Consider the following 16,800-nt stretch of genomic DNA (forward strand, 5'->3'; position numbering starts at 1 on the left):
CAACTTAGGTAGGTGTCTTGACCTTACTAATAGTAACCATAATGGAGGAATGGGAATGTCATTTATTACACCTAAAACTTGCAATACTGAATCAGAATTTGTAAAGTGCTTGGAAAGTCAGAGAGAATAATTCTTTAGTAACTATAAACATCCACCCTCTATGAAGGGGTAGGCACTTTTTTAATATTTACCTTCATCCGTCCTGTTTATCTCATGTTCAATGAGCCTTGAACTACTGGGCCTAGAAGAAGGTGCAACAGATGGCTGTAATGAAGGGAGATCATCAACATCTCTCAAGTTTGCAAGCATATCTTGCAGCTTTGACCTGTTGGGCCCTAACCAGAAAAAAACAAAAAATTAAAGGGTTTAGGCATAGTTCACGATGACACTCCTTTTATCAGATATGCTACAGCAGCACATGCAACAATGGATCCTACCTTGCATTATGACATTACCACAGAAAAACTAATGAGCACTTACTTCAGCAGTAACTAATCATCCAGCATGAAATGAATTTCAAGAAGAAAGTGATAGAAGCAGCTGAGAATTTTGAAAGCACAATTTTCCCCATATGAATGGACTCAGAGTGCTACTTGTACGGGATGCTGAGGAATGCCGCCAACTGAGTCACACTTTAGATAACTAGAATATTTACTTTGCTAAAACAATAGCTGACATCCATGGATAGTTTAGAATTTGTGCATCAGGTACTTTGTGCAGCATATTCTTATGACAACATTATAATTTAAATTTATTTGTGCAGTAGTGTAGTATCGTGAACTATATAATCCAAGAAGTTATACTTATATTAAAATAAAAATGCAACTGGATTCACTGGCCTACTTCCTGAAGCTACATATGGTGAAGACCCATGCCCTTCTTGACACTTACCTGTGCTTTGCTCCATCATTTTCCCACATCCCTGTTTTGACTGTTTTATATAGGATTGAGGCTGAAACATATCTTCGGTAGTTTTTCCTGTTGTAAGTTTAATTAAGAATGGGAAAATGTCTTACCCATAGTCCATTATGTTTTTTCCTAGACCAGTAAATAATACAGCTATTTTCAAGCAGCTTTAACACAGTAGTGTACTCTTAATATATGTATTCTCTCAAAAAACCATTCTATGATTCTATTCTCTTATTACTTCACAGGAATGTTTACTACAGCCTTGCAAAATCATGAGTTTACTAATGCAGTTGCAAATGCTACTTTGTCCACCCTAATCATAATGACTGATAATACACTAAATTGTATTTAACTTGTCTGTCACCAAAATATTACTCAATCCAGAAAAACACTAAGAAGGATTTTGCAAGATTGTTTTGCTATAATATCTGCTTTATAAAAAACAGTATTTTACTTAGTAGCAGTTCAGTGGCTAAGCACCATATATGATGAAAATAAAGTCATAGAAACAAACTTTGTAAAATTTATTGTTATTTAGTTCCTTCTTTTTTCTCCAGACAGCCTCCCTCACATTCTTCTTCACTATGTGCAACATTATGAATAACTGAAAACAGGCTCTGAGTCCTCCTGAATTTTCTGCATTGATGGCCCTCTAATGATGGTTTGTCCATGGAAAGATGCTTAATTTCACTGCTACAGTAAACCACTTTGTCTCCCAAGATCAAACCAATCAAATCAATCCAAAAGGTACTGAGCAGCAATTATCTTCATGAAGGAGCACTGGATGTCTGAGTGCTGCCTTTCCATTGTGATTTTTTATCATAATGATATAAAACATATTCCAATAATGTCTGCATCTCTATTAACAATTAAGTTTTATCATCAAAAATAAAAAGACAACAGCTGTTCAAGAATAGAATTTCAACACTTGGATTAAATAATTTCTGCTAGACTAACCCCACAGCTATTTACCCTGAACCACATAACATGTCTGTGTATTTCAAAAATAACAGACAAGTTACAAAAATCACTTTCATTGTAATCATATATTGGCATGCCCTGTCTATCTTTAACCATAAAGAAATTTAGAATCAATTTTGTTAAACATGAACACTTGAGTCAGCTCAGATTCTTGTCAGACTTGCAATTAACTTCCAGTAAATTAAATTATTCCAAAGATGACAAAAATATCACTTGAGAAATTTAAAGCATGGTAATTATTTACCTTTTTTTTGTTTTTAATTTGGAAAAAAGGAGATGTTTCGTTTTTGTTATTTCATAACATAATTTCAGCCAAATAACCAACTACTGAGTAGCAACTGATGAGAATATCAATACAAAAAGTAATAAAACAAGTGAGCCTCAATGTGAAGCTCTGACATATTTACATCATTGTGCATATCTCTTTGGAAGTGAGAATTTCCTTGGTGTTCATAAGCATCTTGCCACAAAGGGAGAAACATCCCTGAAATTTCTTACCAGACTACATGCAATATTATTAATATACATCTTTCACACATGAATTCTCAATATGGCTAGGTCTTTGAAACACAGCCATGAATACAGTGTTTCATTTTAAACTCTCCATCTGAGTTCAAAAATTTAATGGCTTACCTATCAAAACCAATTGATTTTACAAAACATATCTGTATTTCAAGAAATGTAACAAAAAAATACAGGGCTAGAAACTGTATTTCAAATACTGTTCACAGGTGGTTTTTTTTTAATAAAAATACCCAACTTTTTTGAAGGCTAGTCCCAGAGGTATGAAAGTTAATAAATAAATCCTGTGATTTACAAATAAACTGATGGTCATAGTTGCTTCCTATTTCGAGCCCTGCATAACAAATTATGATGACAGCATGACTTTCATGTTGTGAATGTCAAATATAAACAGGGGTAGAAATTAACCTGTTTTCTCCCACTGTCATCTAATAGGATACTCAAGAGAGCTTCCAGTTTGGTGTCTTTCTTTGTTTATTTATATACCAGACTTTAACTCTTCCTGTGAAACTGGCATGTTTCCAGCTAAGAAAGGATTCTGAAGTCTTCTGTATTAAAGTGTGAAGTATTAAAACAATGCCTTGTACAATTTAAATATCTGAATAACAAAAGTACAAAACATGCTCAAAGCAAGAATTTTTAACTAATCCAACACTTGGTTGGAAGAAGTTATATCTAATCCAACTATTTATCAGATAACTTGATTGTCTGTCATTAATTTCAACCCCTGAGAACTGGTGAACAGGAAAGCAGTCAGGAGCAGCAAAGTAAAAGAGTAAGTAATTTTAGGAAAACATTGAAAGAGAGATAGAATTAAGGGTGTGAAAGATGTGAGATTTATGATTTTAAGGTGCAATGTTTTCCACTTACTCTTCACCCCCTTTTTCCCCTTGCGCTCCTTTTTGTATTGTTCCTTGAGTTTGGTTATAACTCCCTGGTCGACATTCCAGGCTTCAGGCATGAGACACTGGTCTTCCTTTTCTAAACAAAGTGAAACAAATGAAACATCCTTTTTCAATAATGTCACCAAGTGATCTCCACTGAAGGAGGCAACAGCTGCTGTCAACGTTTGTCTTTTATTTTAAACAGACAGAAATAGCACCAAGCCTGTGAAAGCTGCAAAACTGCTACTCACATTCCACTTCTGTTTGCTCAGAATGTTCTTATTAAAAATTGAGATGAAATTTCACATGTTTAATTCTCATAACCAAGCACATAGCTGTCCATAAATGTAAGCAATATTTACTTTACAATAAATCAGGACACATTTTTCATCTTTTTCTTTCCTCCAGGGAAAGAATTATTATATCTAGAAGAAACAGCTATGTTACTCGTCTACATAACTTTACAACTCAGATGTTGTGTACTGCATTTCAAATTCTCGTTTTACTGGTTTTGTGCTATGTTGTCATTTACACAAAGCAGTAGCACGTTTAAATCATTTTTAACACAAATATTCATGTCATCATGGTTTAAATAAACACTTAGAGCACTAAAGCCATGAAACTTTACAAAAAGGTGAAGGCCTGAGGTAGTAATCTTTGGAAAAAAAGTCCAAAACATTTCAGTGAACCTAATGCAAAAACATCCCCACATTTTGATTTGGATTTGCTTTTTTTTCCTAAACATCTCCCTCAAATTGTTTCCTCTGCGACGTGATACAGAATAGAAGAATCCTTCCAATTCTAGAGTATTCAGAGATTTTGAGCAAAACATGTTACGTGAGTTCAAATCCCCCAAGCAATTTTTCCATATATGGAGGCTATCCTGAGGCAGCTTAGGAAAATAATTCACGAGAGGAGGGGAGGTAATACAGCTCTTCCTCGTATATATTTTCTTGACCATTACAGCTCCAAAATCTTTGAAATGCATTATCTTTTTACTTTGTTTTTCTCATTAAAATCTTAGCCTTATTATTTAAAGATTAATTCCTTTCAGACCAAGTTTGCTTTCTACATCAATAAGCTATTCTAGATCTTTCAAAAATCAAAACAATAATAAACTTATCCTCAGACCAAGCTGCAGAACTTAAATGTCTGTAGAGGAAGCACAACATTATCAATCACAGTCTGAAGGAGTCACTACGACTGGCCAGAAGATAAAAAACACACATAGGTTATTAATGTGACTAGGTTACATAATAACCACACATAGGTTATTAAACTGACTTGTCAAAAATGAATAGTGCTAAAAAAGACCTAGGGATCCTCTATCAACATCAAATTCAACAGGATTCAGCAACATATTCCTGCAGCAAAAGCAACCAACAACATCCTGGGCTGTATTAACAAGAATGTAACCAAGAGGGTGAAGGAAGTGACTGTTCCCCTGTGTTGGGCACTTGTGATACCACAATTTGTAGTACTGTATCCAAGACAATATTTTTAATGCTGAGACCAATTATCAGCAAAGTGTAGCAAGTCTAAGGCAGCCACTAAGACCGTGCAGGCAGCTGGAGCAGATGGGCTACAAGGAGGGGCTGAGGCTACTGTGAGAGCTCAGTGATGCCAAAAAAGGCAACTTAGTGTGGTTTCTAACTACCTGATATACAGATGTTGAGAAAATAGAGCCTGACTCTGCTCAGATTTGCATCACAGTGGGAGAAGATACTTTTTAAGGTGCTCTCTCACTCCTTTGAACCCTTCAGTCATGATCCTATACTCCTGGAGTGACAGATTAACTTAAGACAAAGTTTAGCAGTTTAAGTCTTTTAAGAAAAGCTATGAAAATAAGTATTAGTAAGCTGAAGAGAGACTCTAAAATAGATGGGCTAAGTAATGTCCTCTTAATGCATATAACTCAATTACCACTAATGAGCAAGAATTGCATTAAGAATTCAAAAAATATATGAGAAAATCATACTTCAGAGAATCAAGCATCTAGTCTTTCTGGAATTAGGTTGTAAGTTTTAATCATGCTTTTCCTCCCTGACTAGACAAGACTTTTTTCCCATCCTCCAGGAGAAAAAAAAAAAAAAAAAAAAAAAAAGTTTAAATAGATTTTTATTAGGTTGTTGCCAGGAAAACAACCAATATATTAATTTTCTGCAGACTGTCCCAGCATGCTTTCCACATGTCCCACAGATACTATTCAACTTCAGAAGTGGATCCTGAACTATGGCTATTCAAATGCTTAACAGCTTAAAAATTACCAGAAAACATTTGAGGACCTTTCAAGCCAAATGGGTTCAACAGTTTACTGTAACTCAACAATAATACTTGAAATCCAAAATGAAGAAAGAATTTCCTCTGTTGCTGCTGTCCCTCACTACAACATCACTCTACTGTACCACATTTAACAGTTTCACTTAAGCTGACCTAGGTGATTTACAACAGCAGTTCTTTGAAGAAACTAAGTCTTACATAGTTACCAAAAAAGACACAGGCTGTGAAAGAAGTAATTGAAAAACATGAACACCTCCAATACAAACAAACCTTTTTGCATTTCTGGAAATGAAAGGACTACTTTTAATAACAATTTATTTTAAATGTTAGACTTCTGCTCACTGGTACTCAGTTGTCATCAATGAAAGCAAAAATAAACCAGAAGTGTGAATTTGAGAACAAAAAGCTCCTGTTGCCATACTGACTTTTTGGTGACACAAGCAATAGCTGCACTGATCCTGCATAAATGGAAAAAATTTTAGTATTAAAAAGCAGTATCCAATTATTTTTTTAAGAGCAGCATTTCTAGATTTGTTTGTTGAATGACTGCTATCAAATGATCAGCAGATACTGACTGCTGTATCTAATGATATTACAACATCCTCTTAAGCAGAGACTAGCTCACACTGAACAGTAACTTGGAGTCCAACCAGGAGATGGACATGGCTTCAGTGAAATACAGCATCTTGGAGATGCTCATGTGAGAGCCACAGCTACCATGGCTTATCTGTCTGTCACAGCTGCAGCTCCATTACAAAGCTCAATCATTTCCCATCATCTTCACTAGTGCCATGTTCACCTATCCTTAAGACTTTCCAGAGCAGCTAAAGTAGGAATCAACTTCCCATCAAGATATTTAACCAGTTCTCTTCTTTCTCCCCTTCTCTATACCGAGGGTTTAGGCAGAATAATTACGTCAAGGTAAAGTGGAGATGGTGGCAATGCAGGTTGCAGGACATGAACCTCAAAGGACAGACAGCAGTTTGTGAAATGTCTCTGTGACTAGTGGCCCTAAAGATATATTATTCTGCTAAATTATAAAAGAAAGTTTGAGCAGCTGAAGAGTTCATATTAACTAAATTACTAACCCACAACATGAGTACAACTCATTTGGATTTTATGACTCACATTACTCTATGCATCAAAGAGAAAAAGCAAAGATGACAAAATAACTTTCATATCATAATTCATAAAATACAGCTTTATCAGAGCCCTTCATGCACATGGGTCACAGGAAAAATACAGTGAAACACCACTCATAAAATTTAAATTCTATCTGCCTTAGAATTAGTGAAAAGGAAAAAGACCCGAGGCAGAAACCTTGAAGATTCTTTACATTGAAGCACTTTACAGAAAAGAGATTATATCAAGAGGACTTAAGTCTACCAATTATTTACTGATAATAAGACAGAAATAGAAATAGAAATAATCAAAAGATGCTGTGATCCTGACAGAGTTCTCATTCAATGAACTGATCAGTCACAATATGTTCTTAGCACACTTTTTTTTTCTCCTGGTATGATCCATCCTTACCCCAGTCTGTTCCATCTCCTGAACTTCTCGATTCCGCATCACCATCATCTGAGGTAACCAAAAAGTCAAACTCTTTCAAAGCTTCTTCTGTATCTCTGTCTTCACTGCTGTCAGATAGCACTCTTTTCCTTACAATCTGAAGGGTCAGAAAGTACAGGGAAAAAATGCTGACTTAAGTTACAAACATATTTTTAATCCAAGCAGCACTGTCTTGTCCTCTATGCAAAACCCAAACAGGAAGTTGAAGAGGAAGCAGAAAAGTACACATTAATAAGCAAATCTGGAATAGTACACAGACTTTGTTCGAACTCCTAAGTGAAAATGAAACTCTTTCTTCCTGTGACCATCAATAATCAATCACGTGGATAATAACCTACACTAATCTACACTGCTATCTTTTTCTTTAAGACTATAAATGTACAAACTCTCTCTTAAAACATTTCTGAAAAACACATAAAACACATAAACAAAAACTCAAGAATGCCACAGAAAAGACTTCAGTAAAACCAAACTCACTTTGCTTTTCTGAAAATAGCTCACTTTCAATTCTGAAATCATTCTCTATGTGGACCAAGCCTCAACTCCAGGAAACAAATAAACCAACTCCAAATCCCACAACTGACAAGAGCTGATTTTCTTAGACTTTGTAAGTCTTTCCATCCTGAATGCTTTCTTAGATTGTATTGCTATTTAAACATGTTGCTTTTCATGTTTAAACTGAATTTCCTTTTCAGATTCAAAAGCAAATTCTGGTAAAAGAAAAGAATATACAATTTAATGAAGAATTTCACTTCTAGTTTTCCACAAATTTACTTTTTCCTTAATAATCAAAATGAACTAGATTTTTTGCAGTTATTTGACCAACTGGTAAGCTGATGCATGATAAATGAAAACCATACCACAATTTTTACTTCTACAGAAATTGAAAATTTACATTAATCAAAATGTTTTGACTTGGACCCTTGCTAAGGGTCAGCCTGTAAAGACTCCAGTAAATAGCCCAACATCCCACAGCTCATGAGGATGACTGATTGTATCTCCTCTAAATACAGAGAGCCAATTTCTAAACCTGAAGCAATTCTAAACTTCAAACTTCATTTCTTCAGCAGGCTTAGTGAACTGTATTACACAAGACTTAACAGAAGAGTCCCAGACTTTAGTTCACAGTCCATGAATGACAGGAAAGATCTGAAAAGATTCCCTTTAAAAATTCCCTAAAACTCATGTTTTTTAGTGTTAATTCTTAAAACTGACCATAAAAATAATCACATCCATCATCTCTTATCTGCTTCAATTTTTAGGAAACAATTCACTGAATAAATGTTAATTTTAAAGAAGAGTACTGACTGCATGTATCTATGTGATCATATGAATAAATCATATAGCAAAGTATAGATCATGAGTGAGGTTAAGGCATTTGACTGAACAAACAAAAAAATTTCTTCACTACATTAGAGTTCTTCCAGTTACAAGTTCTTCCTTCCACAAGCTATAAATACAAGTGCATTTTAGTTTTGTAATCTAATACAATTTTTACAAGTAATTTTAAGTATCATTAATTTTTTAATAAATATTCAAGAATGATTATTGACACGCAATGTTATGAACAATACCTTCAAACTAAGCTGAGAACTGTAAAAAAGGACAATGATACCTTAAAAATTGTGTTCCGGTATCTATCAAAAATACTAGTCAGTATGGAATAGTAAAGAGACAATTTTAGAAAAATTTAATCTAACTCAGAGCAATAAAGATGGCAAAGCATAACTTGTATGCAAAAACTTAGAAATGCATATATAATTCCTCTTATGCACACATGCTTGGACAGAACATCATAAAGATGCATTAATGATTTGCATGTGTACATACACAGTCATATACTTTGCTTATAGGCACCTCATTAATCTCACTTTTTCTGTTCTTCGTAACTTTCAATTATTTTTCCACTCACTGTTGCAGTATCAATGATTGCTTTCTCTCTTCCTTCAATATCTTCTTCATCTTCCTCATCACTAAAGTCTGCAGCTGCATTTTCAAGAAATTTGAAGGTCTCTAGCAGAGAGGCAGAGTCAGTCAATTCAGGTTTCCTAAACAACAACAACAATCACCATCAGGAGAGAAAAGAAATCACAATGAAGTTTCTTTTGCAATTATTAAGCTGTTCTGTATTATTATGTCCAACATATAAGACTAAAATAAGCCTACAAGTAAAAATGGACTGTTAACAGCTAAAATTCTTGTGGCCAAAGAAACAATAGACATAAAGTGTATTATTAGAACCAACAATTATTCTTAGTATGGCTGCCATTACTAGGACAGAGACTTCAATTTTTTATTCGAAAAACATTTTAAAGCAACATTCATTTGACACATGCCCAAAACAACGTCAATTCTGCTATGCCATTACTGAAAGCCTCAGCAACAAGGACATGAGCCACAGCTACCAAGCTGAGCTCCCACATGTACATCAGGGTACAGGAAAACTTTGCTATTGCTAGCTGATGTTCCTCATCTTGCTGGGAAACACCAAACTCTAGATCTATCATTCATTAGCTTTTAAGACATGATAAATATGCCACTATAAAAGAATATAATGGGAAAATATCATTTATGACTAAATAATATTTGAATTTACATTAAACAAATAAGAAAATAGATGAAGATGGGTAAAATTATGACTGTGCTGGCAGAAATTTAGGCAGTGCCTCAGAACAGGAAGCATAAGGGTTGTTATACTAACAACAGAAGAGGAAGAATCCAAGAAACAGGACTGTAACAATTACTAAAACTCTGACAAAAGTACAGATAAAGCAGTCCTAAAATTATTAACAGGATCTGTGTTTACTATGCAGAAGGATGCACTTCTCCATCAACCCCTGAAAGATACAGCAAACAAAATTCATTCATCCTGAATTGTTACAATTCCTTCCAGTAAAACCTGGTACAATCTTTAGATGGCTTTGAAGCAGTGAAGACAAGCTTTACTGTTTTCTTACCTTTAATCAGTAGACAGTTTTTCATAGTTCATCACTAAATGCACGTCATCTTGATTCTCACAACCACTGAAACAGCAGAAGTTTCCCCCCTCTCCTTTCAGAATTGCAGCTCTAAACTGTTTTATGCAGTCACCCTTAGTACCAGCAAGTGCCTTGCTTCTGCTAAGCATTTCAAAAGGTTCAATCAGCTAACACACCTATACAGTAAGGCCTTGCAATCCCCCTGCAGTGTGAGCACCTGATCATCCATCCATCACCCACTTACTCCAGTGTTTCGTCATAACGCTTTCCAAAGGTCTACTGCAGGAAGCATCCAAGGGCAAAAGCTTTGATGTGCATTAAGGCACAATAAGCAGCACACTTCCTTCTTAGCAAAGTCTCTGCTCAAGCAGTTCTATGCTTACATGACAACAATCAGCAGAAGTGGCTTCTTCATAGCCCCAGTATATCTGCATTTCATTAAGACAATTTGTTACTCTACCTTTTTTTTCATTTACTCACCATTACAACCCAAAAATGCCAACAGAGATTTCACTTTCATTAGAAATTCTGCATACACAGCAGCCTCATAATATATATAATATACCTCCATGTACATTATGTTTTCATGGTCACTGTTTTTTCCAACAGTGGTTCCGCTTTTCCAGATCTTAACTTAGATCTAAGAACAATCTTAAGCAAGTTTCAAATCTGTCCTGCTTCCAGCAGTATTGTGACCCTCATTTCTATGACAAACCTGGAAACAACCTGTGCTATCTTTATTTTTCCTTAAGTAATCACTACTTTGGCAACCTGTAACACCTCATGAATCTGTAGTAACAATGAACATTTTCACAGAAATCCTATGGTATAGTTGCCTTTCTGTTTCCAACAGAAATATCTTGGTAAGACAACACTTGTAATGTGCTTCATTTGACTAACTTCTTGACTTTCAGCAAATTCTGAGAGTCTGTGTCTACTTGTATTTGACTAAATCATCCAACCACAACTGTTACTGAGTTTTTTTTCCTCTGTATTTGCCATGTAGAAACACTATGGCTGATATCTATAATAGCAATTATCAGACATACCCCAGGTAAACAGCAATATATGAACTAACACCAAAAATGGACTATAAAATTTTAATTAAGAGACCTTACTATTAAGAAACAGATATCCTTCTACAGGTCCAAGTATTTGCAGTAAATCATACCAGACTTGGCTCTGTACTCATTTGCTCTTAAATCTGGCTCTCTCTCACTGAAGTTCAAAGTGACTACCAAAAGAGGTTATATCTTTTTTCTTGATTAACTGCTCTGATTTCAACTGTCCTATTAATTATTACACATTTTAGTGGGCAGTATATATATATACATAATAACGTATCTGCATTTACATGGGGAGCAGGGGTAAATGGGTATCTCAAGCACTGGGAAACATGGTAGCTTATTTATCATGTATTTCAAAACTCCTGTACAGTACAGAAATGTACAGTCAGCATAGTGCCATGGAAGATTATTTGTGCTAAGACACAACTTCCATAAAATAATTCTTAAAAACCAAAAAAGAAAATAGAAGAGAAAGAATATTTAAACTATCCAAGGGCTCTACAGGAAGATAGTTTCAAGCTGACACACAGGCTGATTTCCTATACTGTACCCCAATAAACTTTAGCAGTCAAATCAAAGGTGATTTAATAATTTGAGCTATTTGTCACCCTTTAGCAGAATATGAACACAATGCATTTTGGATAATGCTGGCAGCGTGAATACTTTGGAAGAACATAAAATATATTCAAGAAAAATGTCTGGCCTTAGCTAATTTATGCTATGCAATTTGATGGATATTTCAAGCTTGCTTGCTTCATTAATTTTCCATCTCTCTTTTTTTTTTCATTTTTTCTCTTAGGGGGTCATTCACAAAGGAACTTAAAAAAGCAGAAGGGCCAAAAATATATTCAGAGATAGGGTAGTAAAATAAATAACTTTAAATTCCATTTTAGAAAAAGAAACACAATTTGACATTTTCAGGGCTTTTGTAGCTTCGAGTATTTTTTAAAAAAATCAATGAGTGAAAACAATAGAATCAAGCTCCAAAAGTGGGGACTGATACAAACTGTAGTATTACAAGCAGAAGTGAGGCAAGGTTCAGGGCCCATTGCAAATAAAGAGAGATCAAAAACCCTAAAAAGGTCTCAACAAGGACAATTCCTCTCTTCCGGACTGTCCTGTATCACAATATATTTAAGGAAGAACATAATTTTCAAAGTGCAAGAACTTCCGTGCAGCTTTTTCCTTCCTCCCCAGCCATACTGTCTAAAGAAAACCAGCTGGGGAAGAATGAACCAGAACCCTCAGACAGCAGGAGAAGCTATAGAACCTGCCAAAGCAGAAAGCACAGAGCAGCCAGACTGTGGCAGGGCCTCCCTCAATCCTGTGCTCCCCAGCTGCTTGTTCTGAATCTCTTTCCCACTGCTCCTTCCTCAGTAACAGCACTCTTGCATGCTGTTCTCTTGTCTTCTCTCCTTGATGGTCTCGTCCCAGGTGACTCAGCACTTCCTAACCAGCCAACCAACCAACCAAAATCATTTCAACAGTATCATATCTGTTATCACATACTGTTATCTCTGTCCATTACATCCTCCTTTCCAGCAGCCTTATCCAGGCAGACAGGCAATTCTTTGGGGCAGAGATATTACCCTGCCACTCCTGCCTACCCACAATGAGGTACAACAGGACTAACTGCTTCTCATGGGCATAACAATAACTACTGCCAGAAGGTAAACTACAGCTAGACTAATGCTGCTGGGTTTTCCTTCTTACTACAATAGATGAGCAGCACACAGATTTTGTGAATATCACTCCTGAAATAGGGAACTTTTGATTCCCAAGGTAACAAATGTTTTCCTGTTTAAAACACAAAATTCTTCTTACAAATGGGATGGCAACTGAAGTATGTACATCCCTTAAAAGAACATGAAACTGAAAACAAATGAGTATTTTCCTCCTCAGGAGAAGCTGACAGAATTCTGAGCAGCTGTGATGACTGTGAAAATCTGATCCCAATTTGTATTTTACAGGCTGTTCAATTATTCAAATTTTGTTAACCCCTTGGCCCCTTTAAGACTAAAAATAATAGTATCTTCCCATGAAATCAAAAAAATGTGATTTGTGCATATTCCACATATACTATTTAAATAAAGAAAGCCTGGCTTTGCTGGGCTCTGCAGGCCATAACACCAACTCTTCCTTTTCTGCCCAACAGTGACATGCCTTGAGACAAGCATTTTGTGTAAAAATCCAGTTGGTTCTGACACTGAAATATTGCCAGCTTTAAAAAATGTATAGCTCAGACTGAACACATTTGCTCTCAACATTTAATATTCATGATCTTAACATAAATCCTGTTTCTTAGTGAGTGAAATGCAGAAGCCATAACCTACAGGCAAGATGAAGTTCTTTTGTGGAAACTACAACAGCATGCTGATGATACCTTCTGAGCTTCCAGCATGATCCAGAACATTTCAAATTGCAAAGTCAAGTTTAACTTAGACTAAAGTCACATTATAGACACGTATTTTCGTTGTAACTAACACACTCTACATTTCTATCATTACCTTCTCTTTTGTTGATAATAACCCTGGAAAGTCTGTGGCCATGTCCAGGGAGAATCTCAAATTTCTCCCATGAACTGTCCAACCACAAGAACATTAACTGCCTCAGTCCTACTCACAGCATCAAAGGAAAGAATAGAGGGCTTTTTTGTTTGTTTATTTTATCCAAGACATACACAAGTTATCTTAAATAAAACTAGGATTTTATTGATAAATTCAGAAGCAGGAAGAAATACCACAATAAAGTTAAATAAATACAAGTTCAGCTTGGGCTGAGAAGCGTTCCTGGGAGCTTGTACAGCTGGAAAAAACCTGTTGCAACCCAGGATTCAGAGCCGTTCTACCATACTCTTTCTTGAGCCATTTTCTTTGGTTCAGTTTCCTACTACTATCCAAATAGCTACTGCATAGTCTTCATAAGTTTTATTAATTCCCCACAGAATTTAGTTATCACATGTTTTAAAACAGTCTTTTTCAATGTGGCTAGTTAAATTCTATCAAACTGTACTCATTAAATAAATGCATGCAAATTCAATGAGGAGCGCCTTTAAGAACAGTTCATTAGATGTTCAACACTGTAAAATCTTTCATAATGCAGCACAGAAAAAATCAAAATAATTTATAGAAACTACAGAACAGTTAAAATCATCAACATTTACACACAATGAACACAGGCCAGGCTAACAGTCTGTCACAACCTTTGAAATCTCCTATGAAGTCACACCACACAATGCAAGAACTAGTGCAATAGGTATTACAACTGGTAAGCAGCACTTACAAAATGGTTTGCATATAAATTGGAATAGCAAAGGAATGACATTTAAAAAGCAAGGACCACTTCTCTTGCCAAATCTAGTCAGCTAACTATAATATATCAAACAAATAAGTTTTATAGAGAATAAAAAAAACCCTAATATTTGAGGTACCAGAGTAACTCTTTTAAGTTATTTCTCCATTCACCTCCCCTCTCTTTGCTTTTCTCTCTCTCCAACTGCACAACTTGTCTCTTTCTCCCCATTCTTTCTGTACTGTGAGTCTTATGTGACATTGACAAAAACCCTCTCTCAAACTCCTAAGCCATAGAATGGTGCCAATTAAATGTGTGGTCCATTTGTACCTCTTTCTTCACCAAAAACACACCCAATTTATTGAGTTTTTTTTTTCTACTTTAGTGCATCTGTTGAAAGCATCCAAATCTGGCCTAAATCAGGTACCTTTGAAATGCCTGTTAGGTCACTGCAAGATGGAGGCAGGGAGAAACAGAAAAAAGGTGAAAAAAAAAATTCCAAAATCTATTTGCTTTATTCCTTTTACTGTTTTTTTTTTTCCTTTTTGTAATTCAACCTCTACTTGCATACTATTTTGGAAATCTTTCTTATGGCAGCTATTACCTGAGGTTTATAAATTCAGAGGTATTTTCCCAAATAAACCATTTTATAAGCTAGTCAACAAACAACATTCATCAGCCAGTATGCAGCACTTTCATTACTTGGGCCAGCGTTAATAGGATTTAGAGATGCAAAAGAGTTACTAAGGTCTTCTGGTATACAAGGATGCTCATTCACTGAAGTGTCAGTCGGAATGACTTGTTGTATATCAGAAAGATAACGTTTTCAAAATTTTTAATTTTGAAATGGTCTTCAGATTTGCTCTGAAATGCCGAGGTTTGATGTCATTTTGCTCATGTAAAGTATAGGCAGTGGAAGCCCTTGGCAATTCAATAAGAAAAGAAAAGGCAGCAGGTAAGTTTAGAGACAGACTGATACGTCACTCAGGACCATTTTTCTTTAAGAAGTTTCTATTGGCTATTTATAGTTCTAATGATCAAACCCCTTAGCAAGAACTAATCTATACCATTTTTATATATAGACATTTGTATCTATGCATATATATACACACATCAGTGTGGTATTTCCTCATTCCTTTCCAGTTCTATTCCTTTATTATATTTGCTTCCACTCATACTAAATGGTAGTCAAATACACACCTTCAAGAAGGTAAACTCATTTGACTGTTGAGGTTTCACTCAGTAAGATAAAGCTACTAAAAATGAGGTAATAAATGAACTAAAGATACTTAAGTACTCGCGTGTTTTCAAGGCTACAAGCTACATTTGCAGGCAGCTTTCATTTCTGTTTCAGTTTGTTGGGGGAAAGCACCCTCTCACTGCAAGTGTTAGGAATTTAAACCATTATTATGAGGTTATTATTTTAGTATCTATTTTTGAGTCCAGTCATGCCAAGTGGTACTTATCTTTTGCAATGCAAGTGAGCTGATTGAAGAAACTGAAAACTGATTCCCTTTAAAATTCCATGAAATAAGTGAAAACAGGACTATATCTAGCTCACGTTATCATATTAACATTTCATTTACGGATTCAAAATCTTGCAGGGTGCATTCAAAATCCACATGATGTCTTTCTTGAGTGCTAAAGTTTTCAAGAGGATCTGTACATCAGCAAATAAATAGGCAATGTAAGAACACAAGTCTGGCCAAACATGCAGCAGCTGGTAACACAAAGTCTGAGGCTATTTCACCTAAGGATGAAGAGAAACTGATTTGGCTTAAAACAGAGTCAGACAACAGTAGTGTGTTCATCACTGTTCCAAAGGAGGGGGAACTTCTCTGAAGAAATACTGCAATAATTTAGGACATAGAAAACTAAGCTGAGAGGTTATGAGGGACTGGACAGCAGTTTTCTAAAATAACTAGAGCCTAGCAGAATTCAAGTTACATATCCTCTGCTGAAACTAAATATTATTGTATTAAGTATTTGCACTACATTAACCATCATATGCTTCTACATACCAAAGCAAACATCATCAGCTTCACAATAATCACCCCAAACATTCTCACTAGCCTTTCCCACAAAAAGGCTCAACTCAATGTTGGTACCCCAAACACTGAGAGTCCAAACCTCAGCTGTTGAAATAGGTATAAAGGACAGACAACAAGATAAAACATATAACAGGCAAATGCTGCTGTAACAACTTAAAAACCTGTAAAAGCTGTAGTAAGCTGAACAGAGGAAAAACATCCTCCTTACCTACCATGAAGTATACACTTCACACATCCCCAAGGTCAGAGGAAAAATGCCAGGTAT

The 16,800-nt window shown here is 35.5% G+C and overlaps 1 protein-coding gene across 6 annotated transcripts in view; it reads right to left on the reverse strand.

The window, feature by feature from the left end:
* Positions 1-16,800, reverse strand: part of STRN (striatin) — a 61,845-nt gene that overhangs the window by 16,339 nt on the left and 28,706 nt on the right. For 2 of the 6 annotated variants that reach the window (XM_054279250.1, XM_054279255.1), the window contains exons 6-10: positions 9,061-9,196; positions 7,110-7,245; positions 3,283-3,393; positions 892-978; positions 192-335 (exon numbers count right to left, since the gene is read on the reverse strand). In XM_054279250.1, the coding sequence (XP_054135225.1) occupies positions 192-335; positions 892-978; positions 3,283-3,393; positions 7,110-7,245; positions 9,061-9,196 (614 nt within the window). The remainder of the gene's footprint in view (positions 1-191; positions 336-891; positions 979-3,282; positions 3,394-7,109; positions 7,246-9,060; positions 9,197-16,800) is intronic. The other 4 variants (XM_054279251.1, XM_054279252.1, XM_054279253.1 and 1 more) reach the window with 4 other exon arrangements.

Source organism: Melozone crissalis, unplaced genomic scaffold, assembly GCF_028551555.1.
Source record: "Melozone crissalis strain CALT ecotype California unplaced genomic scaffold, PUWL_Pcris_2 ptg000027l_1, whole genome shotgun sequence".
NCBI classification, from domain to species: Eukaryota; Metazoa; Chordata; class Aves; order Passeriformes; family Passerellidae; genus Melozone; species Melozone crissalis.